Consider the following 18,139-nt stretch of genomic DNA (forward strand, 5'->3'; position numbering starts at 1 on the left):
AGGAGTGTTACACTACAGGAGTGATATACTACATGGTGAGATATACTACAGGTGAGATACACTACAGGTGAGATATATACTACAGGAGTGATACACTACAGATGAGATACACTACAGGTGTGATACATGACAGGTGTGTTATAACACTACAGGTGTGATACACCTGTATACACTACAGGTGTGATACATTACAGGTGTGTGAGGGTAGGCCTCGCCCTCTCTGGCCTTTTAACTTCCCCATGATGACAAAGGTCAACAACGGGACCGGCTCTCTAAGGCCCGAGGGGTAACCCCCCACTTTAGCCTTTCATCTCCTGATCACTGAGTTACACATCCTATCTCCTCCCAAGACCAGAGTGTGTGTGGGTGTGGGTCCCCTGGGGGCCGTAACTCAGTTATCAGGGGGTGGGGAGACAGATACTGATTATTTTCAGGGAGTTCTGCAGACACACCAAGGAGGAGGGGCCATGAGTGAGATGGTGTTACGCCCCCTATATCCCCGGTCTGCCCCCGTTCCCCCCTCGCCTGTTATTCCCCGACATCGTCCCAGTAAGGGCCGCTCTGGGAGGACGTCTCTCTCACACTCAGAGAAACCAAAGCCGGTGAATCGCAGCTGATGGGGCCGACGTCCGCGTGTTACAACGAACCCCAGTGGGCTGCTTGAGGGCCGTTGTTGTTGGCGTGACGTGAGCAGACGTGTATCGCTGTTCACATACTGCTAAAGTGAACTAAACACTGCCATGATGAAACTACACACAGTACTGATATGGTGAACATACACATTGCTCATGGTGCAACGCCAGAGCTACACGTCTCAATCAAGCGCCTTAGTTCCCACGGAGGAGAGGTTTACCTGGGAAGGCTGGGGGTAGGGGGATTGACCCGGTGAAGGAGAGCCATACCTGAGCATGCTCGGGATGGGGATGGACCCGGTGAAGGAGAAGGCTTACCTAAGCAGGCTGGGGAGGGGGATGGACCCAGTGGCGGACCCGAGGATCCCCTTCTTCGCCGTCAACAGTTTCTCCACCAGCACGACGTTCCCGGTCCGGGCGGCTTCCAGCAGCTCCTGCTCCTTCCCCATCGCGACGCTTCAAAGTTTACAAATCCAGAGCTCCACTAACGCGGAGATTATTCACGGGGATCCCCTCCACCTCCACCCTCTACCTCCACCCTCCGTCACGGTGCGGAGTGAGGAGCCATGAGAGGCGGTGTTGATCAGGGACGAGGAGCCCCCGTCGGCGGCATGCTGCAGAGATACCGACAACCCGGTCAGTCCACAAGTCAGTCCACAAGTCCACCAGTCAGTCCACCAGTCCACCAGTACACCAGTCAGTCCACCAGTACTACTAACGGTCCGGCTCCGTCTGTTGTCCAGAACAGCAGAAGGGAGAACCGTGGAGGGTGACCGCGGCGGTCCCAGACGTGATGCGAGTGCTCCCGACGTTAGTAGGATCCCGACGTTAGGAGGGTCCTAGAGTCTGTCAGAGTCACCCGGTCCGTCCGGGCAGGAAACAGCATCACCTCTGACGGTAACACGCAGCGGGTCTCTCGGGTCTCCACCGTCCGGTCAGTTCCGCTATGAGACGAGATGGTCCGGGATGAAGAAGGCGTTTTCACAGAGCCGCAGTCGCCGGTGTGTGAGCGTGTGTGCACACGCGCTCGTGCGTGTCTGTGTGTGTGTCTGTGTGTGTGTGTGTGTGTGTGTGTGTGTGTGTGTGTGTGTGTGTGTGTAAGCGTGTGCATGTGTGTGTGTGTGTGTGTGTGTGTGTGTGTCCACAGAGCTGTACTGTAATGGGCGGGGTGACGGCTCTAAGGAGGCGCTGAAGCCTCCAGACTGAGGAGGTGAACCATGAGCATCTCTTAGTGGAGGAACGTTCCGCTCGAGCCGGACCGAGGACTGCCGCCTCGGTAAGTGTCGATTAAACAGAGGGAGTGATAAAGTACATCAGATAAACCAGTATGAACACTGGGAGGATACTGCGATTGGGAACCACTGGTTTCTGTCATTGGGGATGCGTGTGTGTGGGTGGGTGGGCGGGGGGGGGGGAAGAGAGAGAGACAGAGAGAGACAGAGAGAGAGAGACAGAGAGACAGAGAGAGAGAGAGAGAGAGAGAGAGAGAGAGAGAGAGAGAGAGAGAGAGAGAGAGAGAGAGAGAGAGAGAGAGAGAGAGAGAGAGAGAGAGAGAGAGAGAGAGAGAGAGAGAGAGAGAGAGAGAGAGAGAGAGAGAGAGAGAGAGAGAGAGAGAGAGAGAGAGAGAGAGAGAGAGAGAGAGAGAGAGAGAGAGAGAGAGAGAGAGAGAGAGAGAGAGAGAGAGAGAGAGAGAGAGAGAGAGAGAGGATAAGTAAGAGGCGGTGTGTTCGTGTTTACTTCCCCCCTCGGGCCGGGAGCTGACACGCCCCTCAGCAGAAGACACGCCCTTCTGCCCGCAGCGCCCCCCAGCGGACGATACCGGAACCGGGGGTTTATTATGAGTTCATCAACACGTTAAATCGAGGCTCATCTCTGGAATCCAGACAGTGACACGCAAATTTAGGTAGATTATCGAATTTGGTCTTAAGAACACTGACTTGTGGGCCTGTAGGGGAGAGAGAGGCGGGGAGATGGAGAGAGAGACTCAGAGGGGGTTCAGAATATAAAGAGACAGACCTACAGAACGACAGAAAAATATATAAAAACGTATGAGATGTTAAGATGAGCGGAAGACAGAGCAGTCAGCAGTCCCCCTTTATGGTCGACATATTCAATTATTCACTCTCTCCATCCTCACACCTTTAATCAGATCGGGACGGGGGTCATGCAAACACACAGAGCACTCTGCTGACAGCCAGCCAGGGGCGGTTCTGGGCAGGGGCGCCATTTTTGCATGACACGTGGGGGGCGCCTCGAGCACTTTAGAAAAAAAATCATCAGCGCCGCGAAGCGGTTTTCTATGATCGATCATATCATTGTGTAGGGAATTGGCATATCGGCGCCCCCTCTCGCTGCAGGCGCACCTGCTTGTTGAGAAGGTGCCCCGTGCACAGCCGGACCGGAACCCCCACTGAAGTCCCCCCCCCACACACACACACTTTAAAGTTTAGAGGCTACCGCGGGCCGCATGAGGTCTGATCTCGTGCAGCAGTTGTGCAGCCCTCCCCCCTCCCCAGAGTCCAGTCAGACCAGTCCGGTGGGGCCATTTAAAATTCTTCACAAGTAGTACTTCTGCGTTAAAGTCTGGTTATTTTGTTCAAATATAAACTTTTATTTAATTCTAAACGGACTCGTAACTCTCCAAAATGTTGATCCAACAGATGATATGAACACCATGCAAAAGCTTTTCAATTAGGACGGAATATAGACCAATATATCATCTGTCGGAAACCATCAAATAGTTAAATAAATAAAGAGTTTATTAATATGTAGACCATAAGGATGGGTTCATGAGTTCAATACCCACACTCACCTGTCTCACACTCACCTGTCCCACGCTCAACTGTCAGTGGAAGGATCAGGGTTCATTAAATAAACCCTAACCGACTTACGAACCCACGTGTAGAAATCAGAAACCACGTTAAATCTTAGAACATTTTATTTCCACCAATATCTCAGCAGCTGACAGACAACATCCGTTTTTAATTCAAGTGTTTTTAGTCTCAGAGGGGGTGGAGGCTCAAATGACGAGGGGCGGAGCTTGTGAAGGGAAAGCCTCTCCCTCGCCCCGTCCACCATACCAACCTCGACACCACCCTCATCACACTGCAGAAGAAAACAAAAGCTAAGAGACTACATACAATCAGGCGTAGACAATCTAACTCGACCGCACATTCCCGTTTTTATTTTATTGCCGCCGCGGTGATGGGGGGGGGGGGGGGGGGGGGGTGGGGGGGGGGGGGGGAGACGCCCCTGGACCGGACCCCAGTACCGGACCCCAGTACCGGACCCCAGTACCGGAATCCAGACCCCAGCAGGAGAAGGGGTGTACTGTGGGGGGGTCGCGTTGAGAAGCCAAGTCACTAGACAAACAGTTTAGCGAGCACACTTTGGAAAGACTAAGCACATGGCGACGCCGCCCCCCCCCCCCCCCCCGGTCTCTCCCATTGGGCCGTTGGGACAGAAGGCCCATCCAGGTCCTGCTCATGGGCACAAGGCAGCAGCAGCAGCGCAGCCTGCTTCCCAATTATCCACACACACACACACACACACACACACACACACACACACACACACACACACACACACACACACACAGTGTATCTAGGCAGCATCAAGGAGGGGGTGTGTCTTACTAAATAACTCTTGAGAGGATGAGGCCCCGCCCCCTCAGTCTCATCGCTCTCTACGCTTGTTCGTCATTGGTTGGTTGAGAAGTCAACAGGCAGCTGTCTATTGGACACTGATAGTGCAGGGAGGGGGGCGGGGGGATAGCATGAAACACCGATCTAGGAAGGCGCTAATCTAGAAACTGGAAATACTTTTGTTATTTTGTTCTTGTTGCAACGAAATGCCGCCAAACAAACACACCCCCACCCCCACACACACACACACACACACACACACACACACACACACACACACCTGGGTTAAAGGTGTTTTTCCACATTCGTTTACTATAAGCACCATCATCCATAGTCACTGTTAAAACAACTAAAAGCTCTCTGACCCCTGACCCCTCGCGGTACATTTTTAGTGCTGTGCAAAATAAGTGTTCCCTTGTTGAAGTGCCTCTTAGAGACGTGTCTGTCTCCAGGGTTCTCAAGTCACTTTGGAACCTTCTCAACAGAGACGGTTTAAAAGAAAGGTCCAAAACAAGCAGACAAAGGACCGAAATGAAGTCCTTCTGGAGACCAAAACGAGTTCAGGGTCCCAGCGGACTGGACAGGGTCGGTCCAGTGGGGACAGGGTCTGGCCGGGGGACTGGATGTGTGGCCCTTAGGTAAGCACCCGGCCCCCTGCTTCTCTGGTGACTTTGCTTGTGAATGTTGCGTTAGTCAGCATTTTGTTTCACGCTGGCACCCTCTGGTGGCCGTGGTTGATCACTGCGGGCCGCGGCCACACCGACTTGGGGGGGAAGATGACAAGGATGGGGGTTTTGGGGGATGACGGGGGGGGGGGGGTTTGGGATGGATGACAGGGAGGGGGGGTGAGGAGGTGGGAGAGGGCGGAGCATGTTAGGGAGGACGGAGAGGAGGATGATGATGAGTAGGAGCTTGGCTCTAGCTGGTCATCTTCAGGTTCCTCATCTGGTGGAGCAGCGAGTCCTTCTCCATCTGGGCCTCCGCCAGCGCCATCTTGGCTCTGGACAGCTCCACCTTCAGACACTCGTTCTCCTCCACCAGCATCTGAGGGGGGAGTGAGAGGAAAACTTAAAATCGCAGTATGGCAGTGGGAGAGAGTGTGAGAGCGTATGAGTTTGTGTCGGTCCTCACCTTTTCATGGTTTGATTGGATCGGGATGCAAGTGGGTGGGGCTTGCGTCTGAGTCGCCATGGCAACTCCCTGGAACACACCCACTGTCTCGGGAACCGGACTCAGAGGGCAGTCAATCAACGGCCGCACTTTGGACTCGTCTGCGGTGTCCACTAGGGGTCAGCAGAGAGGGAGTTAGTGATAGAGAGAGAGAGACATCTCTCTACTACAGTGTCCACTAGGAGTCAGCAGAGATGATATCACGTCTACGCATGACTGACTGACGGACTGTCTGTCTGTCTGTGTTACCTCCTATAGAGAAGGAGCCGTCATCTCTCCTGTGGATCAGCAGTCGGTCCACGTGCACGCTGATGGGGTTGGGCTCAGGCTCCGACGGGTTGTCACGTGCACTATCATCCTGCACCACAAATAGCGCACATTGGTGAGTGTGTGTATGTGTGTGTGTGTGTGTGTGTGTGTGTGTTAGGGGTGCGTGTGTGCGTTATGGCGTGTGCGTGGTGGCGGGTGGTAGCGTGTGTGCCTGCCCCCCTTGAGGGCCACGAGTGTGTGTCTGAGTGTGTGTGTGTGTGTCTGCGTGTGCGTGCCCACCTTGAGGTCCACGTGTGTGTCTGAGTGTGTGTGCGTGCCCACCTTGAGGTCCACGTGTGTGTGTGTCTGCGTGCCCACCTTGAAGTCCACGTGTGTGTGTGTGTGTCTGCGTGTGCGTGCCACCTTGAGGTCCACGTGTGTGTGTGTGTGTGTGTGTGTGCCCACCTTGAGGTCCACGTGTGTGTCTGAGTGTGTGTGTGTGTGTGTGTCCGTGCCCACCTTGAGGTCCACGTGTGTGTCCCTGACGCTGATCTCCAGGGGCAGGACCTGCGGTGCCGACTTGTCCTCCAGGAAGTGGGCGAGGTTCTGCAGCGTGGACGACAGGAAGCCGCCGCGGTAACCGTGGAGACGCAGCTGCAGGAAACCGCTGCGCTCGGCCAGCGGGGAGCGGGCGGCGGCGCAGGGGCCGCTCTCCAGACGGGCCTGGACCTCAGGGGGCCCGCGGGGGCCCGGCGGTTCTACCTCCACAGGGCCACCACCACCTGGGGGGGGGAAGAGAGAGAGAGAGAGAGAGAGAGAGAGAAGAGAGAGAGAGAGAGAGAGAGAGAGAGAGAGAGAGAGAGAGAGAGAGAGAGAGAGAGAGAGAGAGAGAGAGAGAGAGAGAGAGAGAGAGAGAGAGAGAGAGAGAGAGCGAGAGAGAGAGAGAGAGAGAGAGAGAGAGAGAGAGAGAACGTTAAATGAATAGAGAGATGGGACAGTCTACATTGCTGTCTACTGAAGGAAGAGAAACAACAGCAGAAGGATGAGCGAGAGAGACGAGTAACAGGAGAAGAAGAAACGATGGCATAATACTGCGAACAAAACTGCAAACAAAACCACACACAGTAACTCCTCAGCGAGGCCACTCACACGAAGAGGCACACGGAGGCTAACACAGTCAGAGAGGTCAACACAGAGCCACACACACGCAGGCTCTGGCAGCGAGGTCAGCCACACACTGTTACCTGGTGTGCTCTGAGCAGCAGGTATAGGTACTGAACACACCATACCTGCAGGGAACAACAGCACATTGAACCCAGAGACCGGCCTACTGCGTGCATGGTCCTCATAAGGTGTGTTTGTTTGTATGTGTGTGGTCCTCATAAGGTGTGTGTGTGTGTGTGTGTGTGTGTGTGTGTGTGTGTGTGTGTGTGTGTGTGTGTGTGTGTGTGTGTGTGTGTGTGTGTGTGTGTGTGTGTGTGGTCATCATAAGGTCTGTGTGATCCCCATAAGGTGTGTGCGTTGGTGGTCCCCATAAGGTAGGTAGGTAGGTAGGGGTGTGTGTGTGTGTGTGTGTGTGTGTGTGTGTGTGTGTGTGTGTGTGTGTGTGTGTGTGTGTGTCTGCGTGTGGGTTCTTGCGTGTGCGTGTACCCACCGAGGCTGCGGTTGCTGAGGTACTGCCTCAGGCTGATGTTGCCCAGCTGGCTGGGCCGCACCTGGCCCACCTGTAGGGCCACGGCCGTGCTGTCGCCCTCCACCGCCACCGCCCCGCACACCGCCTCCACCTTCAGCACCAGCACCGACACCAGGTCCTTGGTGGGTTCGTCGATGCTCTGGGAGGCGGCGCTGACCGTGTCCGGGGACACGCCCCCCTCCTGCTCTGCACCGATGGCAGCCTCGTTGGCGCTCTCGGTGGTGCTCTGCTCACTCACCGTGTCCTTGAAGCCCGAGATGGACACGTCGTCTGTCCAATAGAATTAGAGAAGTTACACTAGAACGTCTCACAGGAATAAAGACTTGATACATGTGTTGGTAGAACAGGGACAGGATAGAGTAAAGCCTTGGGGTTGAACTCTCAGACCAAATGTTCTGGGTTTGAGTCCCAATGCTCTGCAGTCCGATCTGTAGGCTCGTAAAACCAGGGTCTCACGTACCAAACAAACACACTCTCGTTAATGAAAATTCAATATACTAGAACATGGAACTTTGGATAAAGTGTCAGTAAATAGTAGCAAGCCTGTACATTACTTTAAATATATAATAGCTACTAAACCACACTGCCCTCTAGTGGTCAAAGTCCTCAGCTAGCTGAACAGAGTCTCTGTGTGTGGGGTCCCTATCTGAAAGGTAAATTAATGCTGAACAGACCAGCAGCGTTCACAGCCCCCATGCGTCGCCCCCTGGCCCCCACAGCATTTCTTTAGCTAGAGTACAACACTTCAGCATCCCAGAGGACATTATCCTAGGAGAGTAACATCCCAAAGGAGAGCATAGGGGTTAGACCACTCTGTCACCTTCCAGCAGGGGGCTCTGTGAGTGAGTGAGAGAGAGAGTAGATATTTCTCTCTCAAGTCTTGTCCTCCAGTAGGAAGCTGTGTGTAGCTGTCTGTGTGTTACTGTCTTCGTGTCTGTGTGTTACGGTCTTCGTGTCTGTGTGCAGCTGTCTGCGTGTCTCTGTCTGCCTGTGTGTCTGTGTGTGTGCGTGTACCTCTCTCCAGGTCGGTGTCCTCCATCAGGTAGCTGTCTATGGAGATGTTGTCCAGGGACTGCAGCGACGGACTCTTCTTCACCGTCTTGTAGGAGACGGAGAAGCTGGACTGGGACCGCTCCTTCATCAGCCGACCACTACACACACACGCAAACGCACAAAAAACGTCATAATGTATACAGTACTTTAGACCCCCCAGACCCAGACCCAGACCCAGACCGGACTACATGGTCCCCCAGACCCAGACCGGACAGACCCTACCAGACACTGAGACCCGACAAAGGAGAGCAAGCCACGAAGAAACAAGGTAGACCAAACAAACACATGGACCACGTAAGAACGCACACACCGGACACTGCGGTCCTCATGCACACATGCAGAGGAAAGGAACAAGGACTGGGGGGGGGGGTACCCCACAGACACAGTGGTCCAGACTGGTAGAGGTGGTCTTACATGGAGGACATGGAATAAAGAGAAGCTGAGCGGCTCGAGTGTGAGGAGCTGAGGAGGTCAGAAACCACAGAGAGACTCCCCTTCCTTTAGAGAGCGTGGGGAGAGAGAGCATGCACACACACACACACACACACACACACACACACACACACACACACACACACACACACACACACACACACACACACACACACACACACACACACACACACACACACACACACACACACGTAGAGATGGACAAGGCGGGAGAGAGAGGTCAGAGGACATACTGCAGGATTAGGCAGAGAAGGCGAGGACATGTAACGTGTACAAGTACACATTACATGTAGACAGACAGACACTTGATCCCGCCCTCAGAGTGATGGATAAGCCCAGCAGCCAATCAAGGTGTTAGGCGGCAGGCCAGAGGTGGATTACTCCTTTATGAATGAAACTGAAGCGAGTGTCCGTTCAGACAGGAGAAAGACCAGGAGAGAGACCACACCCAGCAGCACCGCGTGTTCAAACGGATCAGTGAGCATTCGGCCCTCAGTAGGTCACATTCCCATACTAAAACTAGGAATAGTGTTCCCGTTCCCAGACTAAAACTAGGAATACTCTTCCCGTTCCCAGACTAAAATGAGGAATACTGTTCATGGAATGCTAAGCTAGTGGATTGGAAGATTCTTATGTTTCATTACTTAGAACTGGCGAGAATAATACTTCATAGTGTGGTTAACCACGGTAAAACGTGGTCAAATGTGCTTTACTATGGTAAGAAACACAGCCACATATGGTATAAGATTTAAAGTCAGTAAAACCTGGGAAATAAAGTTAAACCTGGTCAAATATAGGAAAACCTAGGAAAACCCGGGAAATAAAGTTAAACCTGGTCAAACATAGTTAAACTTAGGAAAACCTGGGAAATATAGTTAAACCTGGTCAAATATAGGAAAACCTAGTAAAACCTGGGAAAACCAATAATCTGAAGTGACCCTAGTCAAACCTGGTGAACCTAAGTGACGCCTGTGACCCTGTAGTGAACCTGGGGGGTACCTGGACACGGACTGGGGCATCTTGGGGGTGGGGTCCAGAGGGTCCTGCTCCTCCCCCCCGGTCAGACCGTCGGCCACGCCCCCGTCGTCGAAGCTCCGCCCCCCCTGGCCGCGCTCCTCCAGCGAGGCCTTGCGGCGTTGGGGGTCCGTTGGGGCGGGGCGGGCGGCGGTGGGGAGGAGGAGGGGGGCGGTGCCCCCGCCCTCCGGCGCCCCTCCGCACAGCATCTGGTCCACGCCGCAGGCCTCGCCCCCGCCGCCGTCGCTGCCCGGCCCCAGGGTGCCGCGGCTCTCCGAGGGGGAGAGCTCCGAGCCCAGGGAGGAGCTCGAGCCCCCGCCCTGGGGGGCCACGGGCTGCAGCAGCAGGGCCACCTCCGCGCTGCGCAGCAGCAGGCCCAGGCACACGCCGAAGAGCCGGGGGTCCGGGTCCCCGGGGGGGCTGCTGGGGGTGGGGGGGGTGGGGGTGGAGGGGCTGGAGGTGGAGGTGGAGCGCTGGTCCTTGCGGTCCCTCTTGGAGCCCATGGCCTCCAGGTCCGTCTGCAGCGTCTGCTGCAGCGCCTTCAGGCTGCGCTGGAGGCGCATCAGGAACATGTACTGACGGTGGCTCACCTGCAGGGACACACACACACACACACACAGGCACACACACACACACACACACACACACACACACACTTTAGATTGACAATGCCTCCATCATGTGAAGGTAATTTGTTAAGCCACCCGTCAATGAGCGAGGACATCAGGGATCGAACCCAGTGCCGTTCGTCTTGTGGGTCAACCTCCCCAGCGCCGCGCCGGGCCCCATATTACTACGGCCATTTAAGAAGTCAATCACTTTGATAATGATAATAATAATTATTATTGATGATGCTAATGGTGCCGTCACCGTCTAGCGGGACCCACCTGGGCGCTTAAGTGCTTCTGCACGTGCACCAGCACGTGCACGTCTGCGGAGGTGGGGTCGCGGGGCTCCTGCAGCCCGTTGCTGGGGGGCGGGGCGGGGCCGGCGCCGGGCTCCGCCCCCCCCTCGGTGCTGTAGTACTCCTTCAGGAGCCGCTTCCTCTGCAGCCGGCCCAGCGCCTCCTCCGAGCCGCTCCGTGATAGGCTGGCCTCCGGCCGGGGGGGCGGGGCGCCGCCGGGCTGACACGCCCACACGGCCAGCGGGAAGGAGTCCACGAAGGGCTGAGGCCGCCGCCCCTTCCCCTCGTAGTCCACCCAGAACTGGGCGAAGTGCAGCGCCCACACGTCGGCCGCCGCCGCCGGCCGCAGGGCGTGGCCGCTCAGCGCGGCCGGGCCGCCCGTGCCGGCGTAGACGCCGTTCAGGGGCGTGTCCCGCTCCTGGGCGTGGCGCCAGAAGGCGGGGTGGAGCAGGTCGAAGGAGGGGCCCTGGTCGGAGGGGGAGGGCCCGCCGCGGGGGAAGGCGTGGCCGGAGGAGGAGCAGAAGAAGGCCTCCTGCTGGAAGGCGGTCAGGAGGGCCTGCAGGTGGGTGCGCCCGCAGGACGGGTGGTGGCGCGTGTTGGTGGCCACCATCTCCGAGGTCTGCACCGACACGGAGCGCGGGAGGTCGGGGGGGTAGGAGGCGTCCCGCTCTGTGGGGACCACCAGCTGGGGGGCCGCGAGGGAGAGAGAGAATCGATCAAACACGGGATCGAGGTAAGGATAAACCAGCTTTTACTGTCATCATATCAAAACCAAATAAGAGTTAGGGTTAGGGATGGATTGACTGGTCTATCAAATAAACTGATGGGGACCTTCCTGTCCACAATGTATCTAGCGAACGTGTGTGTGTGTGGTGTGTGGGTGTGTGGGTGTGTGTGTGTATGTGTGTGCGTGTGCGTGTGCGTGTGTGTGTCTGCGTCTGTTTGTATGTGGTTGACAGACTGACTGGGCAATAACTCGTACCTTGAGCATGAGGCCGTCCACCTTGATGTCCACGTGCTCGTCGGGTTTCTGCGAGGCGTCCAGCTTGTACAGGTCCATGAACTGCTCCAGGCTCTGGCGCAGGTCCAGCGCGAACAGGTTGAGCCACACCAGGCTGCCGGGGTCCAGCACCAGCTGGAGGGCGTTGAGCTGCACGTACAGGTTGGGGCACGGGACTGTGTGGCGGTGGGGGGGAGCAGGGTTACCACACAGTGCGTCAACAAGGCACACCTTAATTATCCCTGTGGGGGGACCACTACCTATACAAGTGGTCAAACATGTTTGTACGGGTGAGCACGAATGTGAACTATGGCTGCATGGCGCGTTTGTCTTTGGACAACAATGTGCGTGGGTGAGTAGGGTTAACTGGATATTTTTTGTATATATAGAGTGAACCATTTGGGTGAGTAGACCAGAGACCAGAGTGCTTGCGTTGCCTGACAGGCGGGCGTTTTCCTCTGGATCCTCAGAACAAAGTGCTCATTGACTCATTCATAATATTAACTCGTGTCGGCTGATGAGCGAGGAGAGATGGCCGTAGGGTTGGATCCCCCAGACCGCTGCTCTCCTTCAGGCTCTAGGGAGGCATTAGGGTTTATTGGGTCCAGTATGGATCACCGATATGATCACCGTCTCCCTCAGTCTGTTACTCTAAAGAACTCGGCCCTCTTGTTGACTCCAGCGTCCGTCTGCAGCCGGACGCCGCCGCCAGACATGTGATCGCTCACTTGTTCCGGTTAATTATTCAGAGCTGAAGGGAGAAGGGCGTCATGTTCCTCCCTAGAGTCTGACGTCGTGGTCAGGATAAATCCCGGGCGTGGCCGCGGTAAAGTGGCTAGGCTGACTGCCTTTGGCAGTTCATTTAGCGTTTAAGGGAAAGACGCTTCTAAACGCAGTACTTTGAACGCAGGCCATAGACAGAAACCAAAACGTGCTCTGCATAGTAGACTAGAACCAGTGGGTCTTACTGGGGTAATCCTTCCCGTCGGGAAAGTAGTACTCGGTGAACTCCACGTGGACGGCGGGCATCTCGGGGGGCAGGTAGAGGGTCTTCTTGTTGCACGAGACCATCGCCTTGGGGCTGGAGCGCCTCTGGTCCGCCGTAGACACCTATAGACACACACACACACACACACACACACACACACACACACACACACACACACACACACACACACACACACACACACACACACACACACACACAGTAAGCGACTGTTAATAACTTGGTCACTGTGAGCTTGTGGGCAAGTGAATATGCGAGTGGTGGAGTGAGTTAGCGAGTGAGTTAGCGAGTGAGTTAGTGAGTGACACTGTGTATTTGTGAGTGAGTGAGTGAGAGGGTGAAACGAGCACCTGGTAGATGCAGAAGTCGGCCATGCGCAGAACCACAGAGCTGGACATGAGCTGAGTCTTGGGACTCTGGGGAGGAGGAGGAGAGAAGGAGGTGGAGCCGGTACTGATCTTACCTAGAGAGAGAGAGAGAGAGACATAGGGGGACAGAGAGAGAGAGACAGAGAGAAAGAGAGAGAGAGAGAGAGACAGAGAGAGACAGGGGGACAGAGAGAGAGAGAGAGAGAGAGAGAGAGAGAGAGAGAGAGAGAGAGAGAGAGAGAGAGAGAGAGAGAGAGAGAGAGACAGAGAGAGAGAGAGAGAGAGAGAGAGAGAGAGAGAGAGAGAGAGAGAGAGAGAGAGAGAGAGAGAGAGAGAGAGAGAGAGAGAGAGAGAGACAGACAGAGAGAGAGAGAGAGACAGAGAGAGACAGGGGGACAGAGAGAGAGAGAGAGACAGGGGGACAGAGAGAGAGAGAGAGAGACAGAGAGAGACAGGGGGACAGAGAGAGAGAGACAGAGAGAGACATAGGGGGACAGAGAGAGAGACAGAGAGAGACAGGGGGACAGAGAGAGAGAGAGACAGAGACCGGGGGACAGAGAGAGAGACAGAGAGAGAGAGAGAGGGGAGAGAGAGAGACACAGAGAGAGAGATAAGGGGACAGAGAGAGAGAGACATAGGGGGAGAGAGAGGGCGAGAGAGAGACATAGAGGGGAGCGAGAGACCGAGAGAGAGACATAGGGGGACAAAGAGAGAGAGACATAGGGGGGAGAGAGAGAGCGAGAGAGGTAAAATAATGAGGAATAAAACCATTTTGATCGACAACTCAACTCGATACAAAGTCACTGTGCCGGGCCAGAAAGCATCACCGCACCCACATGTGCGCAAATACACAAAACACACACACACACACACACACACACACACACACACACACACACACACACACACACACACACACACACACACACACACACACACACACACACACACACACACACACACACACAAACAAAATAACCCAGACACAAACAAAGGAGCCCACACCAACACAAGAGCGCACACAGCGGTGATACCTGGCTCCAGGCACCAGCAGCACTGGGGTGGGGGCCGTGGGTGAGGGCTCCACTCTAGCAGTGGGCCCTCCGCCTCCCTAACATCTACTCCTTCTGCTCCTCCTGCTCTGTCCCGCCTCCCTAGGGGCCCATACTCACCCCCCTCTGGGGGGGGGGCACACACCCAAAGAGGAGCAGGTGAGACCGGGTCCAAGGGCACATTGTGCACGCGCATAGACACACACACACACACACACACACACACACACACACTCGGACACACACGCACACAAGCACACGTGCACACACACATGCGGATCCACAGCCCTGATGAATGTGTAACATGGTAACTGTTCCGTTATTGGTTGTACAGGTTTTGCGGTGTGTCTGTTTTGCGGTGTGTGTGTGTGTGTGTGTGTGTGTGTGTGTGTGTGTGTGTGTGTTTGTGTGTGTGTGTGTACTCAGGAAGAGGTGCGGATCTGAAGCTCATCATACAGGAACAGGAGCCCAGTGTGAGGAGGTGAACAATGGAGGAGGGAACCGTACACTTCTGCAGAAGTGTTTCAGGTGCTGTTTGTCATGCGTCTGAATCTACACACTGCTTCACTGTGTTCACATAGGTCTGTATACCTGCTGGTTTACACCTATGTGCAAGTCTATATATGTGTGTCTGTTTACGCTCGCGCGCGCGCGTGCATGCGTGCGTGCCTGCGTGCGTGCCTGCGTGTGTGTGGGTTTACATGTGTGTAGGTCTTTGTATTTGTGTGTCTTGACGTGTGTGCGTGCTGGTCTTGAATGTGAGTGTACGTCCACGGTATCATACTGGTCTTAAATGTGTGTGTGTGTGTGTGTGTGTGTGTGTGTGTGTGTGTGTGTGTGTGTGTGTGTGTGTGTGTGTGTGTGTGTGTGTGTGTGTGTGTGTGTGTGTGTGTGTGTGTGTGTGTGTGTGTGTGTGTGTGTGTGTGTGTGTGTCTGTGTGTGTATGTCTGTTTGTGTGTGTGTGCTGGTCTTTAATGAGTGTGCGTGCACGGTACCGTACTGGCCTTTGATGTGTGTGTCCGTGCCTGCGTGTGTGTGGGTGAGTGGTGGTCTTTAAAGTGTGTGCGTGTGCCAGCGTGTGAGTGTGTGTGTGCGTGGTGGTCTTTAATGAGAGTTTGTGTGGGCGGTACCTTACTGGTCTTTACCGTGTGTTTCGTGCCTGCGTGTGTGTGCGTGCTGGTCTTTAATGAGAGTGTGTGCGGGCGGTACCGTGCTGGGGTGACCCCTGGGCGGCGCTGGGCCCCTGCTGGTCTCTGACGACGCCTTTCAGCAACTCCACGTTGACCTTGAACTCGTCCAGCAGAGAGCGAGCCCAGCCTTCCCTCGCCTTGGTGGCCTCAGAGTAGTGCATCCAGTGGAGACAGCTGTCACCTGGGTGGGGGGACGGGGGGGGGGGACAGAGACAAAAGATAGGGAGTCAGAGACGCCTATCTAGAGGTAGAGGTTAGCTCTACATGTCTATGTTGAGGTAGAGGAGGGTCTAGCATGGGGTAGAGGTTAGCTCTACATGTCTATGTTGAGGTAGAGGAGGGTCTAACATGGGGTAGAGGTCTACATGTCTATGTTGAGGTAGAGGAGGGTCTAACATGGGGTAGAGGTTAGCTCTACATGTCTATGTTGAGGTAGAGGAGGGTCTAACATGGGGTAGAGATCTACATGTCTATGTTGAGGTAGAGGAGGGTCTAACATGGGGTAGAGGTCTACATGTCTATGTTGAGGTAGAGGAGGGTCTAGCATGGGGTAGAGGTTAGCTCTACATGTCTATGTTGACGTAGAGGAGGGTCTAACATGGGGTAGAGATCTACATGTCTATGTTGAGGTAGAGGAGGGTCTAGCATGGGGTAGAGGTTAGCTCTACATGTCTATGTTGACGTAGAGGAGGGTCTAACATGGGGTAGAGGTCTACATGTCTATGTTGAGGTAGAGGAGGGTCTAACATGGGGTAGAGGTTAGCTCTACATGTCTATGTTGAGGCAGAGGAGGGTCTAACATGGGGTAGAGGTCTACATGTCTATGTAGAGGTAGAGGAGGGTCTAGCATGGGGTAGAGGTTAGCTCTACATGTCTATGTTGAGGTAGAGGAGGGTCTAGCATGGGGTAGAGGTCTACATGTCTATGTTGAGGCAGAGGAGGGTCTAACATGGGGTAGAGGTCTACATGTCTATGTTGAGGTAGAGGAGGGTCTAACATGGGGTAGAGGTCTACATGTCTATGTTGAGGTAGAGGAGGGTCTAGCATGGGGTAGAGGTTAGCTCTACATGTCTATGTTGACGTAGAGGAGGGTCTAACATGGGGTAGAGGTCTACATGTCTATGTTGAGGTAGAGGAGGGTCTAACATGGGGTAGAGGTTAGCTCTACATGTCTATGTTGAGGCAGAGGAGGGTCTAACATGGGGTAGAGGTCTACATGTCTATGTAGAGGTAGAGGAGGGTCTAGCATGGGGTAGAGGTTAGCTCTACATGTCTATGTTGAGGTAGAGGAGGGTCTAGCATGGGGTAGAGGTCTACATGTCTATGTTGAGGCAGAGGAGGGTCTAACATGGGGTAGAGGTCTACATGTCTATGTTGAGGTAGAGGAGGGTCTAGCATGGGGTAGAGATCTACATGTCTATGTTGAGGTAGAGGACGGTCTAGCATGGGTTAGAGGTTAGCTTTACATGTCTATGTTGAGGCAGAGGAGGGTCTAACATGGGGTAGAGGTCTACATGTCTATGTAGAGGTAGAGGAGGGTCTAGCATGGGGTAGAGGTTAGCTCTACATGACTAGGTTGAGGTAGAGGTTAGCTCTACATGTCTAGGTTGAGGTAGAGGAGGGTCTAACATGGGGTAGAGGTCAGCTCTACCTGTCTACGTCTATGTAGAGGTGGAGGTGAGGGTACCTGCTCGGTGAAGGGGGTAGTAATCCAGGGTGATGAGGCTGAAGGACAGCTGCATCGCTCCACCCGTGAGCCGCTTGTTGCTCACTTTACGCGCGCACACACACACACACACACACACACACACACACACACACACACACACACACACACACACACACACACACACACACACACACACACACACACACACACACACACACACACGATTAGTGATTTATTGATTTGTGTGCAGATAAAACGTCTACATGCGGAACAGACTTTGTTTTGGTTGAGGTGAGACTTTGTGTTGACTTCAGACCGTTTATCTAAAGTCTGATAGCAGACAGACTTCAAATGTTTATGGCCTCATATTTGTAAGCATGCAATTGGCTGACAGCGAACATAAACTCAGCCTGAACTACGAGCTGCAACATCCTTTATGGACGTTCTTAGAAAAGGTGCCTGTACTAGATTCTAATCCACAGCTTGAGGCAGAACTTTTGCAGAGTAGGACAGCAGGAGACCAGAGAGGAGATGTGTCGCGGTAAGAAGCACCGACAGGAAGTGGTGTTTTAGGCAGCATGTCGCCTGAACGACACTCAGGCCTGTTTCTCCGTGTTCCGTGTGTTTTAATTTTCCCCTTAACTATGAACCGTACCGTAGCGTGACTCCAAAACCAAGGTACGTACCGAACCGTGACTTTTGAGTACCATTACACCACTAGTGTGTGTGTGTGTGTGTGTGTGTGTGCCCGGGGAGTGGGTGTCGTCCCAGACGTGCCGGTCAGGGTGTGCGTGTGTGTGTTTGTTTGTGCGTCGCTGACCTTTGTCCGGGGAGTGTGTGTCGTCACAGATGTGCAGGTCCAGGTGTGTGATCTGCAGGTGGTGGGACGTCTCACACACGTCGTAGGCGCTGAACAGCCGCGCCATGCTCGCCGTCTGGTCCGCCGCGGCCGAGGACGCCGCCGTCCGCACCTGCTGGGTGGGGGGCGGAGACGACCCCTTCACACACACACACACACACACACACACACACACACAGGCAC

At 54.5% G+C, this 18,139-nt stretch overlaps 2 protein-coding genes across 5 annotated transcripts in view; both read right to left on the bottom strand.

Annotated features, from left to right (window-relative positions):
- anks1b (ankyrin repeat and sterile alpha motif domain containing 1B) overlaps positions 1-1,729 on the bottom strand; it is a 124,071-nt gene extending 122,342 nt beyond the window's left edge. Inside the window, 1 exon segment of the mRNA XM_030342100.1 lies at positions 951-1,729. Coding sequence (XP_030197960.1) covers positions 951-1,081 — 131 coding nt within the window. The 5' untranslated portion in view covers positions 1,082-1,729.
- The window catches only part of bltp3b (bridge-like lipid transfer protein family member 3B), a 39,266-nt gene that overhangs the window by 5,367 nt on the left and 15,760 nt on the right, over positions 1-18,139 (bottom strand). For 2 of the 4 annotated variants that reach the window (XM_030342101.1, XM_030342103.1), the window contains 15 exons: positions 17,918-18,095; positions 17,116-17,199; positions 15,448-15,609; positions 13,169-13,281; positions 12,781-12,922; positions 11,795-11,988; positions 10,796-11,497; positions 9,894-10,498; positions 8,403-8,539; positions 7,350-7,658; positions 6,940-6,984; positions 6,215-6,477; positions 5,696-5,804; positions 5,408-5,559; positions 3,553-5,320 (listed from right to left, as the gene is read on the bottom strand). In XM_030342101.1, the coding sequence (XP_030197961.1) occupies positions 5,195-5,320; positions 5,408-5,559; positions 5,696-5,804; positions 6,215-6,477; positions 6,940-6,984; positions 7,350-7,658; positions 8,403-8,539; positions 9,894-10,498; positions 10,796-11,497; positions 11,795-11,988; positions 12,781-12,922; positions 13,169-13,281; positions 15,448-15,609; positions 17,116-17,199; positions 17,918-18,095 (3,321 nt within the window). In that variant the 3' untranslated portion in view covers positions 3,553-5,194. Of the gene's footprint in view, positions 1-3,552; positions 5,321-5,407; positions 5,560-5,695; positions 5,805-6,214; positions 6,478-6,939; positions 6,985-7,349; positions 7,659-8,402; positions 8,540-9,893; positions 10,499-10,795; positions 11,498-11,794; positions 11,989-12,780; positions 12,923-13,168; positions 13,282-15,447; positions 15,610-17,115; positions 17,200-17,917; positions 18,096-18,139 lie in introns of those variants that run through there. The other 2 variants (XR_003974021.1, XM_030342102.1) reach the window with 2 other exon arrangements.

The sequence above is a fragment of the Gadus morhua genome, chromosome 19, assembly GCF_902167405.1.
Source record: "Gadus morhua chromosome 19, gadMor3.0, whole genome shotgun sequence".
NCBI classification, from domain to species: Eukaryota; Metazoa; Chordata; class Actinopteri; order Gadiformes; family Gadidae; genus Gadus; species Gadus morhua.